We start from the raw sequence: 19,632 nt of genomic DNA, 5'->3' as shown, positions 1-19,632 counted from the left end.
CCACAGCTAGCCCCATTTGCTCCCAAAGATCCTTACTCAGCTCAGAAAAAACTGCCACCTGACTTTGCCAGAAAAGCCCATTTGAAAGCTGGGGAAACAGGTCCAGAGAGGGCCAGGGCATAGCCAGTGCCACCCTGCCCCAAAGAACCAGTAGCACGGTCTGGCCAGTGTTTGACCTTTATTAGGAAGTGAGGTGGGGAGGAGGGCCTGCCCCGGTGCCCGCTCCCTGTTGGTGACCCTGTTAGGAGTTAAGGCTCCAAGCAGCAAGTTAGAGGGTGCCCAGTTGAAATAGCTGAGGCCTGGTAGTGGCCCCCAAAATCAGCCCAGCTGGATGGACGGTCCACTGGCCTAAGTGAGGCTGGTGTTGGAGCTGCTGGTGGCACTGCCTCGCTTCTGCAGGCATCGCACGGAGCTGGGGACCTGCAGTCCTGTCGTCACCTGGAAGCTGCCACACCATACCTGGGGACAGGGAGGGGAAAGGAGAGGCTTGGCAGCGAAGCCAGCACCCAGGGCCACCCTCTCCTATCCCGGGTCATGGAAGGGGCCTCACTGTGAAAGCAGGCAGCAGTGGCTGTGTGAACTTGGCCTTGAAGGTATGCAGCAGCTGTTTTGTGCGGGCGTTGTAGAAGGACAGGAGGCCTGGGTGGAGGGCAGAGCGACAGGGGACCAGTAAGAGGGTTTGTGGCAGAGAGACAGAGACAGGTGGCTGGAGATGCCAGCTGGGGCCCAGAGTCACCTTGGTGGAAGTCGCAGTGCACGCCCAGGCAGTCAGGCACGGGAGCATCCAGCACCTTGGCCTTGTTGGCGTGCTTGGCGGTGAAGCTGACCTGCAGCCAGTTGTTGATGTGCAGGCACCAGGACGCAGCTGTCTTGCCCAGCTGCTCGAAGCGGCCCAGGCTGCGGTAAGCCACCCCCACGCCGAATGCCTTGCTGTCTGGCTCATAGCGCACCTCCCAGTAATGCTCCCCGCCATCGATCAGTGTGTCCCCTGTGGGGGTGGGGGGGGGCAGTGGGGACTGGGTAGAATAGGGTCCCAAGTGCTCTTCTACAAAGGGTCAGCCACTCAGATACTCCCCAGATCACAGCTACTTGGTCCCCAGCTATTCCTTCCAGGTATCCCCAGCCTTCAACTCCCTCTACACACTAAGTCCAGATATTCTCCAAGCTTCCATTAGTCCTTTCAGGCTCCCTGTAAGTCCAAGCTACTCCTTCCAGGCCTTAGAAAATTCCTCCAGTTCCTCCTCATGTTTAGCTACTCCTCAGTCCTCACTTCTTCCCAGAGACTAGATATACCCAAACCCTTGTTCCTGGCGAACTCTAAGTATCCCCACAGGCCTCAAGTCCTGGAATCCAGATACTCCCTGGGACTCCAGACTCCTTCCTATTGCTTTCTGAATCTAGATTCTTCCCAGACCTCTAGCTCCTGGTGGAGAACAGTTTCTTCCAGGCCTTAGCCCTTCCTGGGGTTCAGATGCCCCCCAGATCTCCGCTGATTCCTAACTCTACATCCTTTACAGACCCCTAGATCTAGATTCCCAACCATAACTAGTCCAGGCTCCTCCCAGGAGCTAGATAGCTCACTCTCAAATCTCAGCTACTCTACAAACCCCCCACATCTTCCCCTGCTTCCTCCCCAAACCCCAACTCTGTCAGTCCCAGATGCTTTCCAGAAAATCTGAATCCTCCCTAGAATCTTCACTTCTCCTCAGGGCTTAGCTTATCCCCAGAACCCAGCTACTTGCTACCTTCCTCCAACCACACCACCCCCTGCCTGATATTACTGAACTTACTGACCTCTTAATACCTCAGCCTCATTTTCAAGCCCTTTTCTGGACAATGGCAATTTCCCTAAATACTGGTTTTTTCATGGACTCCAGCTTCTCTTTCACAGGATCTAATCACTCCTGTGGTGCTAACCACTTCTCCAATCCTAGCCATTCCCTCAACTTCTCTGACACCAGCTACTCTATCTGGCTCATCCACATACCCTTAGCCTTGCTTCAGTTCCTCCACAAACACAGCTGCTCCCTAGGCAAGTATTCTTTCCAGCTACTTCCTATATCTCAGCTATTTCCCAAGTCCCAGCTATTTGACAGACCCCAGGGAACCCCCCTCAAGCTCATGACCAGCCACTCCCCAATCCAGAGCCTCTTTCCTCAGCTCCATAAGCTCTGGCTCCCCCCAATAACCCCTTCTGCCCAAACCTTTCCATCCCCCCAGCACAATAACAATATATGTTATTGGGACCAATTCCAGAGAAGTTTTGTTGATGGCTGCCTCAGTTTCCCCAGCCAAAGGAGTTTTTTTCCTACTCCCCCCACCACCACCACCATCAGGGCCCTGACCAGAGTTCCCTTCTCTCCTCCCATCTTCCCTCCTCCTTACCCAGAACCGTGTAAGACTCAGCTGTGAAACGATCCCGTCCCCCACGACCCGAGGGCATCCTCTTGGGAGATGGTGTACCTCTGTGGGTGGCAGGGAGGGGAGAAGGCTCAGTGCAGTCCTCACCTCCCCCATAGGGCTTCCCTGGTCCACCCCAGCCTCTGTGGACTTTTCCTCAATCCTTGACAGTATTTGTTTCTTTTCATACACTGGGCCCCTCACATCAGAACATGCCTGTTCCCTTCCTCATCTGGAAAACTCCTATTCAAACTTCAATACCCAGTTCAAAGTCTCCTCTCCCTTGATTCACTATTTTGGCTCCCCAGCTCCATGTCCCTCCCTCCACCCCAGCCTTGACCACACTGAGTTGTGTTTCCATGTCCATCTTGACCTCCTCTACCAGAGACTCAGGGAGGGGAGGGGGCAGGCTACCTGGCTGGGGAGTTGACAGGAGACGCTGTCCGCCCCTTGCCATCTTTCTCGCGAGCCTTGATATCCTGCACCTTCCCGCCCATGGCGTCCCACTCCACGGAGAGATCATCCACCCGCAGGTTCTGGTGGGATGTGGACGCATCCAGGCGGTACATGAACGCTGGGGCCGGGCAGATGTGGGAGTCACAGAGATGGGGAAACCCGGAGAGACACAGAAACAGAGAGAGACAGACAGTGACCAAGAAAGACCATGACAGGGACAGAGAACAAAGAGACAAAAAATCAGACTGAAACAGATAGAGAGAAAGAGACCAACAGACAAAGGCTCAGAGACAGAAAAATATAGAGACGACAGGCAGAAAGACATCAAAAGGGACAAGAGGGGGAAGAATGGAGGGGGCAAACCATGCAGCTAGAGGAGTGAAGGCCAAGGCTTCCTAAAGATTTCCCAGGTCTGGGGCCATTTTCAAACCACTTTTGCTGCCCTGTGTTTCACTTGGGGATTAATTTCAGGAAAGGGGCTGGGCTACAGCATGACATATTTAAGCTAGAGTGCTGAAGGACTTCCTATCAGGGCATGCAAAGGTATACTGTGGGAGGCTAAGAAATCGGATTTCACTACTAATATACCCTCCCCAACTCTATAGAGCACTTATATATTTTTGGGAGAGAGAGAAAGTGTGTGTGTGTGTGTGTGTGTGTGTGTGTGTGTGTGTGTGTCAAAAACCATCCAGGTATGATGAGATCAACTGCAAAAACATAGGATAAAAACAGGTTTATACCAGACATGCAGGCTGAGGAATTCTACTGTGGACTGAGCTCTGAGCTTCCTGGAAGCCAGGGCAAAAGACCACAGAACAATGATTAGAAGAGTCTCATTTCACACTAGTCCCTGGGGCCCCAGGAATGAAGGGTTATAGAGTCACAGCCAGGATAGGAGTAGGAGCCAGTCACCTGGTGTCTCCAGAGTCACTGGCTCAGAGAATTCGCCTGCAACTGCCTTATTACAGGCCTTCACACGGAAATTCATGTATTTCATGTCAAACTTGAGACCTAGGAGGCAACAGAGGATCTCAACATTGTGTACACTTTGAGCAATAGGTTAGAGGCCCCCGTGTCCCACAGTAATCCCACTGCCCCTCCTTCCAAGGAGCACCTTGTAAATGACATCTTATCCCTGAGAAACCATCCTTGCCCACATTCACCTGTGGGGCTATGGATTACTTGGCTCCACCCCCAACCTAGACTGGGCAATCAGGATGCTTTATGATCTAATCATAGAGATTAGTTCAGGGGTAGGCACATGACCCGAACTGGCCAATCAGAATCTGCCCTGGGATTTTGGCTGGTATTATAGGGAGCAGAGTTGCTGTTATCTCTGGGCTGGCCAGCTAGGAGGAAGTCCCTCCTGGGAAAATTTGCCAGCTCATTTGGCTAGCCTCCTTGAGAATGCAGTCCCCAGAGTCAGTAAGTGCAGGAAACAGAGGTGACTGAGTCACTTGCTGGAACCCCTGGATCAAGCCACGCCTGGTTACTTATTAAAGATTTTCCCTACTACAAGGATATATCTCACCCTCCCTTTCTGGCCTTTTCTTATTAGTTTATTCCAATCTTAAAAATAAAAAGCAGCTATCAAGCTGTCTTCCCCCTCAAGTTAAACCTCTTTGGAGAGATTAGGAACACTCCCCTTTCTGCTGCCTCACTCCCTCTCCCTCCTCTGGACTTGTCAGTTCCGTTTTACAAGACTTCCTGGCTGACTACTCCTTCCCTTCTGGAACATTCTCTTTCCTTGGCAGCCATGACACTGCCCTCTACTGGCTGCCCACTCTGGTTATCCCCTCTCGCGGGCTCCTCCCTCCCTGACACCCTTAAATGTCAGAATGGCTCAGTCTAGGATCCTTGGTCATCCTATTTTGCTCACTGTCCCTTTCTCACCCTCAGGCACCATCCATCCACCCATGGCACCCACAGCCCAACCTCTAGCCCTGACTGCATGTCCAGTCACCTCCTGAGTGTTCCCCACAGGATGCTCATTCTCCGGACACCCCAAACAGCACTTAGTACCCCCTACTCTAATCCCTCCCATAGGTCCTTTGCCCTCAGAACAAAGTCCCCATACGTCCTTTAACCTCTCCCCGGAGACATTGTTCTCTCTGCAAACTTAACTAGTTCCAGACACAAAGGCTCAGCACTCTGGCCTCTGAGCCCTCCAGCAGGCTGCTCCTCTGCCTTCTCCCTCCGAACCCCCCTTATTCTCTTTTGGGCCTCAGCCTGGCTGCCACCTCCTCCAGCTGCCCACACAGACGGCCTCACCCTTCTTTGGATCCCCTTCTCTGAGTTCAGTGGTTTGCTCAGCAGCTCCATCTACTTCCCTGGAGCTAAGACGAACACCCAGAAGGCTGGGTTTCAAACATGGAACACATCTGACTAGTCTAGTCCAGGGGTCGGCAAACTGTGGCTCGTGAGCCACATGTGGCTCTTTGGGTATGTTCATCTCAAAAGTTTGCCAACCCCTGGAAGAGCCAATCCTGTCCCTCACAACAATTTAAAAATTATTCGAGAGCCATAAATATATTTTTACATAATCACCATTATGTGAATAATATCCTTTAAAAATTTTATAAATGAAATTATAATAATTTTCTTTTCATTTTCAATTTTACTTCAGAGCCTGTGGCTCACGAGCCACAGTTTGCTGACCCCTGGCGGCTCTTACGTTTCAAAAGTTTGCCGACCCCTGGTCTAGACTCACTTGCTGTGTGCCTCAATTTCCTTTTCTGCAAGTTAGCAATCGTATTCCCCATGCTGAGCAGGGTTCACATGAGGATGAGATGAGTCAGGAATGGAGGTCATAAACACTTCACCCTCCGGTCTTTCCAAGCAATCAATGAGATAGTAGGCGGATTGCAAATAACCACACAGGTTATTGACATAGGTGAGCATATTCATATATATCCTCAATATTGCACACCTTTTGATAGGTTCCACTTCCTGCCCTGAAGAACTCACTCACTAGGAATTCTGTAAAAGGTGAGAGGGTGTGGCTCTAAAGGAGATGCATCAAGAAGCCTGTGACAGAGCAGATCTATACCTTGATTATGGCAGTGGTGACATGAATTTACAAGTGGCACAAAATTGCGTATGGGATTATACACACACACACACACACATAAAGGCCTGTAACACTGGTGGAATGTGAATCAACACTGCAGAATGTAGCCATGTCAGTTTCCTAGTTTTGATACTGAACTATAGCTATGTAAACTGCCACTACTGGAGAAAGCAGAACATAGCCACACAATGGTCTGTTATTCACCCTTAAAAAAGGAAGGGAATTCTGACACCTGCTACAACATGGATGAACCTCGAGGACATTATGCTGAGTGAAAGAAGCTAGTGACAAAAGGACAGATACTGTATGATTCCACTCATTGGAGGTACTTAAAGCAGTAAAAATCATAGAGACGGGAAGTTAACTGGTGGGTGCCAGCAGCTGCTGGAGGAGGAATGGGGAGTGAGTGTTTAATGCTAACAGTTTCAGTTTTGCAAGATGAAAAGTTCTGGAGATGGACGGTGGAGATGGCTGTATACAATGATGTGACTCTGCTTAATGTCACTGAACTGTACACTCAAAAACAGTTAAGATAGTAAATGTTATGTTTATGTGTATTTTAGCTTAATAAAAAAAAAGATTGGGGAAAATGGGGTGTGTTTATTTTGATTCCCATGTAAAAAGGGTAAACCAATAGCTTCTCAGGCACTCTTGCAGGCTGGTGGCTTTTCTTTCCTGCAATTAGCATGCTCATTATTAACCATGTATGCTAATTACAGACAAGGAACAAGCAAATTACAGCCCCAAAACTGTGGTGCTAGTTATGTTGTCAGCAAGGCCCTCTCCGCCCCAGAGGGTTTCCCTGGCTCAGGACGGCTTTTTAAACTCATTAGGGACCCCCAACTCTTCCTTCATCAGAGCCCACCTACCAGCTGGGTGGATTCCCCCAGGCCTTTTGCTTCTTGGAACTGCCAAGGAAATGCCCCAATACTGGCAGGGAGACCCCAGAACGCCAGCTCCAAGAGGTTGTCCACTCTGCTCACTATTACAAGGACAGCACCTAGTACACTGTAGGCGCTCAATAAACTAGGATGACCAAACAAATGCTGGAAAGTAGAGATAAGACATGGATGGACAGTGCCTTCTCCCCATTGTACCTCAGTTCCCTCATCTGTAAAATGGTAATGATAGGTCTGCCTATTGTACGTGTAAAATGCTCAGCACACAATAAGCCCGCAATAAATGGTGCGTGGCTGTCATCGATATTGCTTCTGTTATTATTACTTCCCGCTACTCCTGATCAGTGCAGCCCAGCTGCTTTCACACTTCATGAGTTTTCGGGATCATCCAGAAGCCCCCAGTTGGCTGATGGGAAAACGGGAGCCAGGCTGGGGCTGACGGGCATAGGGGTGGGTTGGCAGCGGAGCTGAGCCGCCCTTACTTGTCAGGGTGTACTCTGTCTGCCGGATGCCCTCGACGACCATCCAGGGATGGTCCTCCTTGAGACGAGGCGGGCCCTCAAAGTTCGTGCGCCGGTACTCCAGCACGTAGTGGTCAATCTTGCTGTCCTCATCTGGCATTCGCCACACCAGGGTCACACAATTGTCTGCTACCAGGGACTCCGCCAGGTCGATCACAGGGGCACTGGGGACTGCCCAGGACAGAAGGGAGAGGGATGTCAGGGTTCTACAGACATAGGCACAGAGGCTTTGCTGGAGCCCAACTCACATGATACACCTTCTAAGGGCTGGGGCTGCCTCTAGATCCCAAGCATAGGACCTGGGGGTGGAGCCTCCAAAGGGTGGGACATGGGGTCAGAGCTTTCTCAGGGTTCAACTGACAAAGGCTGGGCATTCTCAGGATCCCACCATTTACAAATAGGACATTTCCAGAATTCACTGCCAGTTGGGGTCCTGACTTTCACTGGACTCTACCCCCTGGTGGGTGGGGCCTTTCAGGGCTCCACCCAGAGGTGTGGCCTCCTCTTGGCACCAGGTGGCTTCCTCATGGGCCCATCCACAGGGGCGGGGCATTCTCATGGCTCCACCCAGGGGTGGGGTCTTCTGGGTACTCAAGGGCTGGCTGTCAGCCTTGCTCCAGGCCTTGTCTCAGGGACCCCCCAGACTCCTCAGCAGTTTCCCTGAAACCCTGGCCCTCCAGCGAGCTCCCCTCTCACCAGGTAGGAACTTGAGTGCCTGAAGCATCCTCCTCTCCTGTGCAAAGTCCACCATGAGGTGACTCATGTTGTCGCTGACCTTGGCTTTCAATGATAGCCGGAAGGCGGGGGCCATCGTCACACTGCAAGGAAGAAGGTGGAGGCAGCCTGCTGGCAGGCATCCCAGGGAGACCCAGGCCTGATCCTCCAAGGTGTGTGTGGGACCCCCTTCCCCCTTGTTCTGGTCCAGTGCTCTGGGCCAAGAGACCCTCACCTGGGTGTCCCCACCTTCATACCAGGGGTAGGGCACTAGGGTGGGGGTCACATCCAGTATCTTACCTATCTTTGATTTGCTTAGCAGCCTAGAAAGAAGGACAGAATAAAATTCAAAGAGTTGTCTCAACTGCATAAGAAAGCCACTGTACAGACAGGAAGACTGAGACCCAGCATGGCAACCATTTGCCAAAGTCCCCCCAACACTGGGGCAGAAACCCTTGGCTGTGTGTGCCCCAAAAGGATGGGGGAAAAGACAGGCTTCCACCCTCACCCCTCCCCTGCCCAGTGCCCAGAACATATAGTTGGCAGACTTAGCAAATAAAAATACAGGACACCCCAGTTAATTTGCATTTCAGATCAACAATGAATGGTTTTTTTAGAATATGTGTAAGTATGTCCTATGCTATATTTGGGACATACATCGCACAGTGAGTCCTCATTCAACGTTGCCTATAGATTCTTAGAAACTGTGACTGTAAGCAAAATGACATGTAACGAAACTAACTTTACCATAGGCTAATTGATATAAACAAAAGTTAAGTTCCTACGGCATATTTGTAGTCACAAAAACATCATTAAACTTCTAAATAAAGACCCGAAACACTTCTATTATTAAACACTGAAATAAATGTGAGCTATACAGAATTTATGAGTAAGAAAGATTAATAAGAACAAGTAAGAGAATGATTTTCCAACCTGCTGATTCCAGCTTAGGGTTGTGGGTGGCTGGAGCCTTTCCTGGCAGCTCACGGCAGCAGGCAGGACCCCACCCTGGACAGGACACCCTTCCATCACAGGGCCACTTACTCACACCCACACTGACTCACACTGGGACCATGTAGACATGCCAATTCACCTCATCTGCACAGCTTTGGGATATGAGAGGAAACCAGAGTCCCCAGAGAAAAGCCACACAGACCTGAGGAGAACGTGCACAGTCCACACAGACAGTGGCCCACACCAAGCATCCATTATTTTTCTCGTCAACATTATAATGAAATGACATTGAACAAAACAAGGTTATTCTAGGACCTGCTGTACTAAATATTGCACAGGATATATTATACTAAAAAATTGTTCATGGACAAATTTGAATTTCAGATAAATACAAATAAATATTTGAGTATAAATATATCCCATGCAACACATCGGAAATACTTACACTAAACATTTGCATGGGATATACTTACACTAAAAAAATCATTCATTGTTAAACTGGAATTTCAGATCAACAACGAATAATTTTTTTTTTTGGTGTAAGTATGTCCCATGTGATCTTTGGGACACACTTGTACTAAATATTGCATTGGACATACTTGTATTAAAATTTTTCTTGTGGTAGATCTGAAATGCTGATTTAACTGGGTGTCCTATAATTCATCTGGCAGTCCTACCAATATGGCCTCCGAGGCACCCACCTGAGGAAAGTCCTCACTATCCGTGGCCTGCAGGGTCTGGTTGGCTGTCTCCAGAAGCTCTTCAGAGCTCTCCAGGGCCCGCGTGCAGGCAGCCAGCTGGTTCTGCGGGCAGCATGGCACTGAGGGAGGAGACACCTCACCCCAGTGCATCTAACCCTCCCAGGCCTCCCCACCACCTTCAGGATCCTCAGGCCCTTCTCCAGCTCAGGTGGGAGATGGAGCCTGGAGGGAGGCTAGACGTAGCTCCTGGCACTGCATCAGAATCACCTGGGGATCCCTTCCTGAAAAACTCACATACTCAGGCCACACCTGAGCCCCGGGGCTCCACATTCCCTGGGGACAGGAATCCAGGGATGTTAGGAAGTTGCCCAGGACATTTCAATGCAGCCCCAGTGATCCCAGCTTGGAGTCTGAGGTCCCACAGGAGCCATGGGGGGTGTTTGGCCATCAGATCTGGGGGACCAGTGGGAAGGGCTGAGAAACTGGAGGTGCTGGGTGAGGACAGGAAAGAGGAACAGCCAGGTGTGGGGGTGTGGCTGTAGTGATGGAGAAAAGGGGGTGGATCGAACAGGGGATTAAGAGGGAGAATAGGTGGGTGGGGGATTGATGGGTCATGGCCAGGTAGGGTACAAGCAAGAGACCAGAGAAAGAGGAGGTGAGGCCAACACAATCAGGGTGTCTGGTTCTGTACACTGGGGACACTTGGGGGCATCTCCAAGAATGGGCGCAGGAAAAGGAGCAGGTTTGGAGGAAGACATGAGATCAGCTGGGTTCTGTTGAGTCTGAGGGGTGCAGTGGTGGATGGCAACCGGGCGGGGGTCTGGGAGAGTCCTCCCACACACACCTGCAGCTCATAGGTGCGGCTGGCACGGTCCTGCTTTATCTTCATGAGCATCCCCTCCTTCAACTCCTCTAGGAGGGAGAAGAGAGACTGGAACTCTGCCTCCAGGTCCTCCTGCACCTTGGCTGAGTTTGCCTTGGAGAGACATTTTGGGGTTGAAATGGCCAGGATTGGCCAGAGCCCATGCTCAGATGGGGAAACTGAGGCCCGGATTTGGCAGCCAGGCCCAGAGTCCCAAGGGCATCAGCAGCAATAGGCTAGCTCATAGGACTGCCCTCTTCTTCCTCCCCTTCCATCCAGCTGCCCAAGACCCCACCCCTCTCCCTCCCTCCTGGGGGGGGGGTGATCACCTCCACATTCAGCAGCATCTGCTTGAGGGAGTAGATAAAACTCTGAATTTCTTCATTCTTCACAGCCAGTGTTGTGATGATCTTCCGCAGAGCCTCCTGCCCCCACAGGAAATGCACACACAAGCAGGGCCAGTAAGCCTCTCAGGCTGGCCCGGCTTCCTCACCTGGGGCTCCCCCCTCCCCCCTCCAGGGACAACATATGGGGCCACTGTGCCAATGAGTTTGGGCACCCGCCACGAGGCATGCCCTGGCCGAAGCTCTGGCCCTACCTTCCCTCACCCAGCAGATGGGCACCGTGAGGATGCCCATTTTACAGGAGAGGAAACAGGCGCAGAGAAAGACTCTCAGGAAGTGACAGACTCTGGGCAGGAGCACAAAGCCTTCAACCAGGTACCTATATCCTGAGGGCGGGGCACAATCCAGGATGAGGCGAAAGAAAAAACCAAAGGAAGATGATGCCTCCAGAAAACGAGCTAACCTGGGGAAGGGGAGACCCTGGGGAAAAGGGTTAGCAAGGAGAAAGGAGGAACCTGAGGAGAGGGGATGCCACAGAGCCCAGGTAAAGGGGGAGAAGGGGAGGTCTGGGGGAGGAAATGCTGGGAGGGAAGGAGGCAGCGTGGGAGGATCCTGCTGGGGCCTGTAGCTCTGACCCAGGCCTCGGACGGGTCTCTTTTCTAGGAGCGCAGGGTCGGTGGGGTCGCCAGTGCTGAGCTGGTGAGCGTCCTCGGGGGCAGGGTGAGGCGGGGGCCGGTACACCTGGTCCGCAGTCCGGACGGAAGGCGTGGGGGATGGGGTCAAGGTTGTGTCCAGGACACTGGGTGGAGGTGGGGTAAGTGGAGGGGATGCGCTTGGACTCAGACTAAGATGATGGGGTGTCTGGGCGAGGGTGGAGGGCTCTGTCCCGAATGGGGGGCTAGACGGCCCGGTTGCGGCGGGGGTGGGGCCTCTGCGGCATCACCTGGTCCCCTCTCCTTGGGTACCCCCGCCGCGCCCCGCCCCGGTCCTACCCTCTGGTCCTCCATAGCTGCAGCCCAGCACGTCCCAGCCCGGCCCGTAGGACCTGCTCGCTCTTCTAGACCCCAAGCTGCCTTTGCCGCTGCCTGGAGCCAATAGTCCGCCGAGCCCTCGTCGCCGCTGCCGCGCCCCCAGTCAGCGCTCCATCACTGACCGCAGCGCGCAGGCGCCCCCCCCGCGCGGCAGGCTGGGAAATGTAGTTCCGCGCTGCGGTCGTCTAGAGCCAGGACCCCACTCCCAGAGCCTGGGATGCTCCAGGCCACATTGGTAGTGATGGCTGAGCAGCAGAGAGCCCGAAGCTGGGAGGCAGGATGCCTGGGTTCGACCCCCTGGCCCTGCCGGTGACCCTAGTCCTCCTGGTGCCTCAGTCTCCCCACTTGATCTCTCACGCTGCTGCTCAAACTGGATTTCTACCGTCCTATACCCCTCCCACCCCCAAGATCTAGCCCCTGACTTACTTACAAGCCTGGCATTTACTGAAAAACCAAGGCCTTTTCCCAAGTGGATGTTCAGCCTTCCAATGCCTTCTTCACCTTCTTACATCACAACTGAACTCCTATACATCCCACAAATCCCCAGGCTCTAACGTCTCCTCCAGAAGCTTCCCTGACCACATAGAATCCACAGGGCTGGGAATGTCTGTGTCTTCCGCATCAGCCTGAGACTAAATCTATCCAGGTTCTCCAGCATTGACCCTCATCAGAGGGTGGGGGAAGGTGGAGCTCAGGGAAGTCAAAAGGAGGGGGAAGGACTAGGCAGGGGAGGCTGGAAGGCTGTGTGTTTCTGCTGGGGAGGTTTGGGCAGACAGCCATCTCAGAGGCCTCCCTGTGGTTGATAAAAACTCTGCAAAGGACACAGGCCCTCTTCCCTCTGGGTGAGAAAGGAGGTCACACTGGTTGAGGCCTAGGGGTCTGCCCCCTCCTCCCAGGGGGTACTGCCAGCCCCTGGGGTGACAGTTGCAGGGCTGGGAAGAAGTCCTGAGCCTATGAACCCCCTCAATTGAGCCCCAAAACTTCTCTCCAAGTCATGGGGTCAGAGAAACCCCCACACCTGTTGTGGGACCCGGAGCCAGCAGCAAAAATCCATGCCCCTGGCCCTCAAAGGAAGACATTTTGGGGGCCAATAACTGAGGCTGGATTCTGTTATTCATTTCACCAATGCTCCCCTCCCACCCCCCCACCCCACTGCATCACCTGCCCTTCTAAGGTGTTCCCCCAACCCAGGTGTGTTTATGTAGAGCCTTCCAGAAAGATTTCCGTTCACTGGGACACATTATCCGCACTCACATATGCATACTGCCTTTCAGATTAAAAAAAAAACTTTGGGGAAACTGAGGCAAAAGGTGGCAGGAAGTGAAGCCCCAAGCAGCACTGGCCACCAGACATCTGCCTGTCTGGTCCGGGTGTCATAGCTGCCTCTGTGGCTGGGGAGGAGATTGTGGCAGGAAGTTTGTTGAAGGGGAGGGGAAAAGGGGTGGCGGGGCACCAGCCAGGAGAAGGGTCCTGATGGGCCAGCGATGGGGTCCCTGGGCACAACACTGGTCCTCCTGTTGCAGTTCTGGGGTTAGTACTTGGGCCTCTCTCCCCTCTGCACCCCCTCCTGTTGTCTATCACCTCAGCTGCCTGTCCTCCCACTCAGAGTCCCTGTAAGCTAGTCTCTCCGCTCTGCCAAGTAGCGCCTGTCTCTCTCTGACACTCAGAACCTTAGGAAGATTGAAGGAGTCTAGCAAGGGTCTTCAGAGGAGGCCCCTAGGATAAAATTCAAACCATGACATACATACCAGCCTTGTATAACCTGGCCCCACTGGCTTCTCTCATCTCCACCTGCCTCTACATTCCCTCTCTCTCCCTTGGCTGGCTTGCTGGCTTGTCTTTCTTTTTTTTCCCAACACAGTAAGCTTGATTTCACCTCTGGACCTTTGCACATGCTGTTCCCCCTGCCTGAAACTCCCTTCCCTGGATCTCATCTCTAGCAGCAGTCCCAGTTTTGTCTCAAATGCCAGGAGCTTAACACAAACTCACTCCTGATGGGGGACCTAACAGGCGCCAAAGCAAACTCTTGCTTCCTACTCAGCCCTCCACTTCCCTCAGCATCCCTCATCTTGGCCAAAAGTCAAAGCCATTCACACAGTCCCTCAGGCTTAAACCTTGGGAATCTACCATCATTCCTCTTTCCCTGTCTCCCAATTCAGTTCTTACAGTTCTTCAGGGGGCTACCCACAAAATCTATTCAGACTCTGACCACTTCTCTCCAGGGTCTGGCCCCCATAACTGCTCACTTGGACCCTCGTCTCCTGGTCACCCCTGATACCCCTGGTTGCACCCCATAGTCTGTTCTCACCATACAGTCACAATCTTTTTTTTTTTTTTAACACAGGCCTGGGAAAATTTTAATCCTGGATCTCAGCGCAGACTCTGTTCAAGGTGCACCCCATGATTGCCCTCGGCTAGCAACTCCGCCCCGGGGTGGGCTCTGCAGTTCAGGACTCGGGTTCTCAGCCCCCGCCCCCTCGCGGAGCGCAGTGCCCACAATCTTTTTAAAACTTAAATAGGACCCCGTTTCCTCCCTGCTCTGTTAGCATCCCATCACACATAGATTAAAAAGCAGAATTATGACTGCATGAGCCTTAGAAAATAAACTGTATAAAGGGCAATACATGAGCTGTCAAACAGTGTTAGGTGTGTGTTTATATGTGCAGATTTTGTGCATAGCAATTGTTTTATTTAAATTGATATGTAGTCTACTCACATTTTCATTATCTAGCAATTTTGTACAAAGATAGCAATTAATTTGTAAACACTGCCAGAATATTTTCTAGCTGGTTTGTAATTTTTTAAGAGTGTTATTTTGTTTTTGTTTTGTTTTTTGTTGTGGTTCTTGTTTTCATTTTTTGTTGTAAGTGTAGATCTGTAAATAAAATTGCAGTATTTAAAGCTTTACCTTTCAGGAAAAAGAAGTAAGAATTCAGTGCGTGCATGACAACTAGTGTGTATGAGAGGAGGGGTTTGAAGGAAGATGCCTTGTAGAGTGAGTCAGGTGACAATTGTCAAATTGTGGGAATTTCTTTTCCTATGGGGTACTTGATTTTGTTAAAAGGAAGTATTTCTCCCAGAGTTGGGAGAAGGCAAACTACTAATCACTTTAGCTTTGTGTTGTATGCTAGTTTAAAAAAGAAAATGTGTAATATAATGTAAAAAAAAAAAGCTTTTATGATGGATTTTGTAAATAGATTTGTTACAGGGTAACCTGTTCTCTAGCTGTGATCTTACCACTCCAAATGGGTGTAATTTGAATAAATTTTGTATGGTAAAGGATCAATAAAATGACTTTTTTTAAGAGTTCAAAAAAAAAAAGATTAAAAAGCAAACTGCCTCCTTTCCCCCATCTCCACTTCCCCACCCCGACCAAACCGCACCCCTGTGTCCTGCAATGCTTTGTATAAGCCATCTCCTGCTGACCTCTCTGATCCCACCTCCTCTCTCTCTCCTCTTGATCTCCCTGCTCCAGCCACATGGGCCTCCTTGCATGTTCCTCCAATATGCCAGGCACGGTCCAGCCTCCAGACCTTTTCACAGGCTGTTCCCTCTGCCGTGACTACTCTTTCTCCATATCTTCCTTACTTACCATGAACATGACTGGCTACTTCTTGCCATTCAGAGCCTTGCTTAAATGTCACTTCCCCCAGGAGCCTTCCCTGACCACCCTCGATAAGTAGATTCTCTCTCATCTCATCCTCTATAGCCACTCCCCCTTCCTTTCCTCAATCACAATTCTCATTTCATAATTTTCTGTGTCTCTCTCTGCCCCCGGACCATCAGCTCTATGAGGGTAGGGATATTTGCCTGTCTCGGCCATCTCTGTGTCTGTGTCCAAGGTGTCCAGAACAAGGCACACACAAAGTGACGTTTGTGTGGCTGAGAGCTGGACATGTCATAAAGTCCATCTTGAAATTTCACAGGTGCTGTTATACCCATTTCACAGATGAGGCCACTGAGCCTCCGCAAGGAGAAGTGACCTTACCTTGTAAAGATCACATAGACAGCAAGGTTTTAACCTCTTGCTGTCTCACCCCTGCAGGCTCACTCAAGGAGTAAACCTCCCTCCCACCCACACACTCTAAGAAAGGCCTCACTCACCTCTTCTGCCTCCAGCCTGCAAAGAGTCACAGGCCTGAGTGGGCAGCAGGAGCCCCAGATGCTGCAGGTGAGGCAGGGCAGCCAGGTGACCATCCTCATGGCTCTTCACAGCTAAACCCCCCCCCCCCACCGCCACACACACACTCTCTCTCTCTCTGTCTCTTGAATTCTAGCAGCATAGATCCATTTTGCCTGGTTTCCTATTTTATTTAAATGGAATTATAGAGTATATTTTCTTTTGCGTCTGACTTCTTTCATTCCACACAAAGTCTGGAAGATTCATCCATGTCAGTGCATGTAACAGAAGTTTGTTCTTTTTCCTTGCTGTAGAGTATTCCATCGTGTGACTACGCTGCCGTTTATCAATCCAATTTCCTATTGAGAATTTGGGCAGCTTCTGATTTTGGGCTATTGTGAACAAGGCTGCAGGAAACAATCTAGAATGTGTCTTTTGGTCAACATGTACACATTTTTGTTGTACCTAGGAGAATTCTAGAATTCAAACCACAAAATAGAATCTTGCAGTTCTAGAATCCTAGGGCCATAAAATTCTTGGCTCTTAGAACTATAGCATATGTACTTAAGGGGAATAGCATCCTAAGGAGGCAAAAATTGGTTCTTGGGAAGCAAAGAAAATCTTACTCTTTCAATGTATAAAGCATAAATATGCATATAGTACATAAACTGATTTACAGTATATCTGTGGTATTAAAACTTCATGGGGAAACAAATTAAGATGTTTAAAAAGTCTCCTAAAGGGGGTGACAATGAAAAAAGGTTGAGAAACACTGAAATAAAGGAATGAACGATTCTAGAATCTTAGAACTGCAGTATCTTAAATGCTTTAAATACAGAGACTTAGAATTTTGCAATCTCAGAGTAAGAGCAGAGAATCCTAGAATCCAGAATTGAAAGCCATTGACTCTCAAAGCTGGAAGGAACTTTCCAGGCAACCTCATGGAGGGCGGATGGTTCCAAGCCTGCTGCCTCATTTTACAGAAGAGAAAACTGAGACCCAAAGAGAGTCAAAACGTGACACACACAAGCCAGTGATACTGCCAGCTTTCTCTCAAGCCTTCCCCACTCTGGATGACACCCCCTTATGGGCCAAAAGTTGAGCAGGGGTGGGAGACCGAAGCTGACCCACACAGGGGCTGCTTCTTTCTCCGTGGTTTGTGATGACCCGTCCCTATTAGGCAGAATAGAGCACCACCCTGGCTCCTAGTCCCAAGAGACATCCTTTGCTCTCCAGCTGGCAGGACCCACCCCCTGCCTGCCTCCAGGGCGGTGTGTTATGGCCATCCTGCCAGTCCCCCACCCCTCCAGTGAAGAGGGGTCCAATTACCAATTAGCAGACGCACCAGGCCGTGAGTTGTTGGCAGCTGTGAGGGTGCAGGCAGGCACGGGTCCAGCTCTGCACAGCTGGCTTTCCCACCCGGGGATAGCTGCTCGGCAGCCCCCAGGGATCGCTGCCAACGTTAGAACCTGCAAGATGAAGGAGTTGGGGGTGCTGGGCTTTAGCTTAGTCACAGCAGAAGGAGACTTTGGCTGGAGTTCATGTCAATTATACAAACCTGGAAGCACGTCCCCACGCTGCCATTCAGTTGCGGTGTGATGTAACTTGACCCGTGGTGATCAAGGTGATGGAGGTCATGGTGAGGATTACTGAGCTCTTTACCAGGGTGATGAAAAACTCCAGTTGGCAGTTGTTCCACAATAACCCGGCAAGACGGGAATGTAAGCCTCATTTTTTTAGAAGAGGAAACAGGTTCAGAGCAAGCACCTGCCCTAATTCACACGGCATGGCAGCGACAGGGACCCTGAGGTTCCACATGGAGTGGGGGGCTCTGACTCTGAAGGGTGCAGGAGGCTGAACTCAAAGGTGAGCACCCTAAGATATAGGTTTCTTCTCTGCAGGTGGCCCTCTACCGTCCCAGAACCAGATCTTGGGCTTCCCAGGTGCGCCCCGCCCGCAGGTTCCCCCTCCAGCCCCGCCCTTGCGCCCTGTGTCCCGCCCCCACCAGACTGCCCACTCCCCAACCCTCCGACCCCACCGGGATTCCTCTTTGCGCTGCTAGTGGCCGGGGGCGTGGCCATGGCCGCTTTCGCACTGGGCGCCTGGGTGGGGGGCAGCTGCCGGCACAAGGACACCGCGCAGGTCGCCGCACGGAGGGCAGACGGTTCCAGGGGCACCGCACTACGCTGGCGACGCCTCCGCCACGTGGCGGAGGCAGGAACTGCAGCTGTTTGAGAAGGCTGTACTGTGTCCCCATCTGCCCCTTCTGGAAGGAGGGAGGGTGGGGCTGGGAGTGGAATGAAGGAAATAGACGGAGAAGACTGGCCCCCACATGCATGCTCATTAGAAGCAGAGACAAAGCCCTCAGAGGTGGGCTGGAAAGGGCCAGGTTCTCTTAAGTGACTATTCCTTCTTAGCCTGTGTCATCCCCCTCCCAACCGATAACCCTTTCTATAGCAACGTCCTACAGCCCAAAGAAGACTGAGGCATGGCCCGTGGAGGGAAAGGTGCTAAACATCCCCAGGGAGGGCCAGAAGGACCAGAACTTCTATTTGATATATTTTCTCCAGCCCCCCCCCCAGCAGTGTCTGGCTCCCAAACCTTGCCCCAGTCCTAGTCACCCCATCTCCACAGTCACAATCTCTTATAGCCCAGGCTCCGCTGGGCAGCCAAGACCAAGAGGGTTCCTTGAGGTGTGAAGAGGAGTCAGAACCCCAAAGACCCAGAGAGCCCCTCCCAGTGGCTACCTAAAGATATAAATGATTCCAGGGGTGTCTGGGAGTCCAGCAGTCCATCCTGAGATCCCTGTCCTCATTTCTATGACAGTGGACACCTCCCTCCTCCCCCCCCCCACCCAGAACACCCAATAAAGGCTCATGAAGAAAGCAAAGCCAGACTTTGTGGCATTTGGGGGTATTAAAGAGATTTGAGAGGTCATCCGGGTGTCCCAGAGCCCCCAGGGATGGCTGGAGAGGTCCACTGTGGTGAGGGGGCCCTGTGATGACCCTGCAGCTCCCCCCCTTATCCTTGGATAGACATGTCCAATTAGCAAAGAAGTGATAGCCTTAGCCTCCAAACAGTGCCCTGAGTTGGAAGTCCCCTCTCTCTAGCCTGGTATCTTCCCCCAGGCAGGCTCGGAGGTGGGGGGCTAGGAGGGAGATTGGGGCTCCCTGGCATTTATCAGCCTCCTGGGTCTCCTGCCTGTCACTTTGAAGTGACACCAGCTGGGCCTGGCTCCCCTCCCCCACTTCTGCTGTTTCCATGGGGACAGATGTCCCTTCAGCAGCATCAGGCTTCAGCTGCCCACCCTAATGGGGAGGAGGGGCCGGGTGGGGGCGGGGCTGGCCTGAGAGCCTCGCCCCCTTGGTTTCTCCATCTTTATTATCTGCAGGTCTTTACCTTTCTGAGTTTTGATCCCTTCCTGCGAGCAATTCAGCCTCCAACCCCAGATCTATCCCCAAAAGGAGGAGCTGGGGACGACATTTCCCCTCCAAGGGGGTCTGTCTTTCTCATTCTTCCCCGGGGCTGGGATCCTGGCCTCCCAGAAAGGACACTTGAGA

The 19,632-nt window shown here is 51.7% G+C and overlaps 1 protein-coding gene across 5 annotated transcripts; it reads right to left on the bottom strand.

Moving 5' to 3' along the window:
* Nucleotides 1-159: 159 nt before the first annotated feature.
* FSD1 (fibronectin type III and SPRY domain containing 1) lies at nt 160-12,085 on the bottom strand. Of its 5 annotated transcripts, XM_019653439.1 has the most exons (14): nt 11,914-12,081; nt 11,176-11,307; nt 10,907-11,002; nt 10,560-10,691; nt 9,716-9,817; nt 8,361-8,383; nt 8,043-8,164; nt 7,308-7,517; nt 3,769-3,867; nt 2,815-2,974; nt 2,386-2,465; nt 737-988; nt 551-639; nt 160-459 (listed from the first exon to the last, which is right to left on the bottom strand). In XM_019653439.1, the coding sequence occupies exons 3-14, from the start codon at nt 10,922-10,924 to the stop codon at nt 349-351; spliced, it is 1,398 nt and encodes a 465-aa protein (XP_019508984.1). In that variant the 5' UTR covers nt 10,925-11,002; nt 11,176-11,307; nt 11,914-12,081; the 3' UTR covers nt 160-348. The 5 variants fall into 5 exon arrangements, with proteins under 5 accessions (XP_019508984.1, XP_019508983.1, XP_019508987.1 ...); XM_019653438.1 differs by lacking the exon at nt 11,176-11,307 and having other exon boundaries at nt 11,914-12,082; XM_019653443.1 differs by lacking the exon at nt 11,176-11,307 and having other exon boundaries at nt 435-459; nt 828-988; nt 11,914-12,085.
* Nucleotides 12,086-19,632: the final 7,547 nt, after the last annotated feature.

The sequence above is a fragment of the Hipposideros armiger genome, unplaced genomic scaffold (assembly GCF_001890085.2).
Source record: "Hipposideros armiger isolate ML-2016 unplaced genomic scaffold, ASM189008v1 scaffold_202, whole genome shotgun sequence".
In the NCBI taxonomy this organism is placed as follows: Eukaryota; Metazoa; Chordata; class Mammalia; order Chiroptera; family Hipposideridae; genus Hipposideros; species Hipposideros armiger.
The sequence above is the reverse complement of the archived record's forward strand: the minus strand, read 5'-3'. Positions and strand labels throughout refer to the sequence as shown.

Coding starts and splice junctions, on each gene's coding strand:
- FSD1 (XM_019653438.1), bottom strand. Junction 10,692..10,906: donor AGATGCTGCTGAATGTGGAG/GTGATCACCCCC, acceptor TGTCTCTCCAAG/GCAAACTCAGCCAAGGTGCA. Junction 989..2,385: donor TGAGTCTTACACGGTTCTGG/GTAAGGAGGAGG, acceptor CCACCCCCACAG/GGGACACACTGATCGATGGC.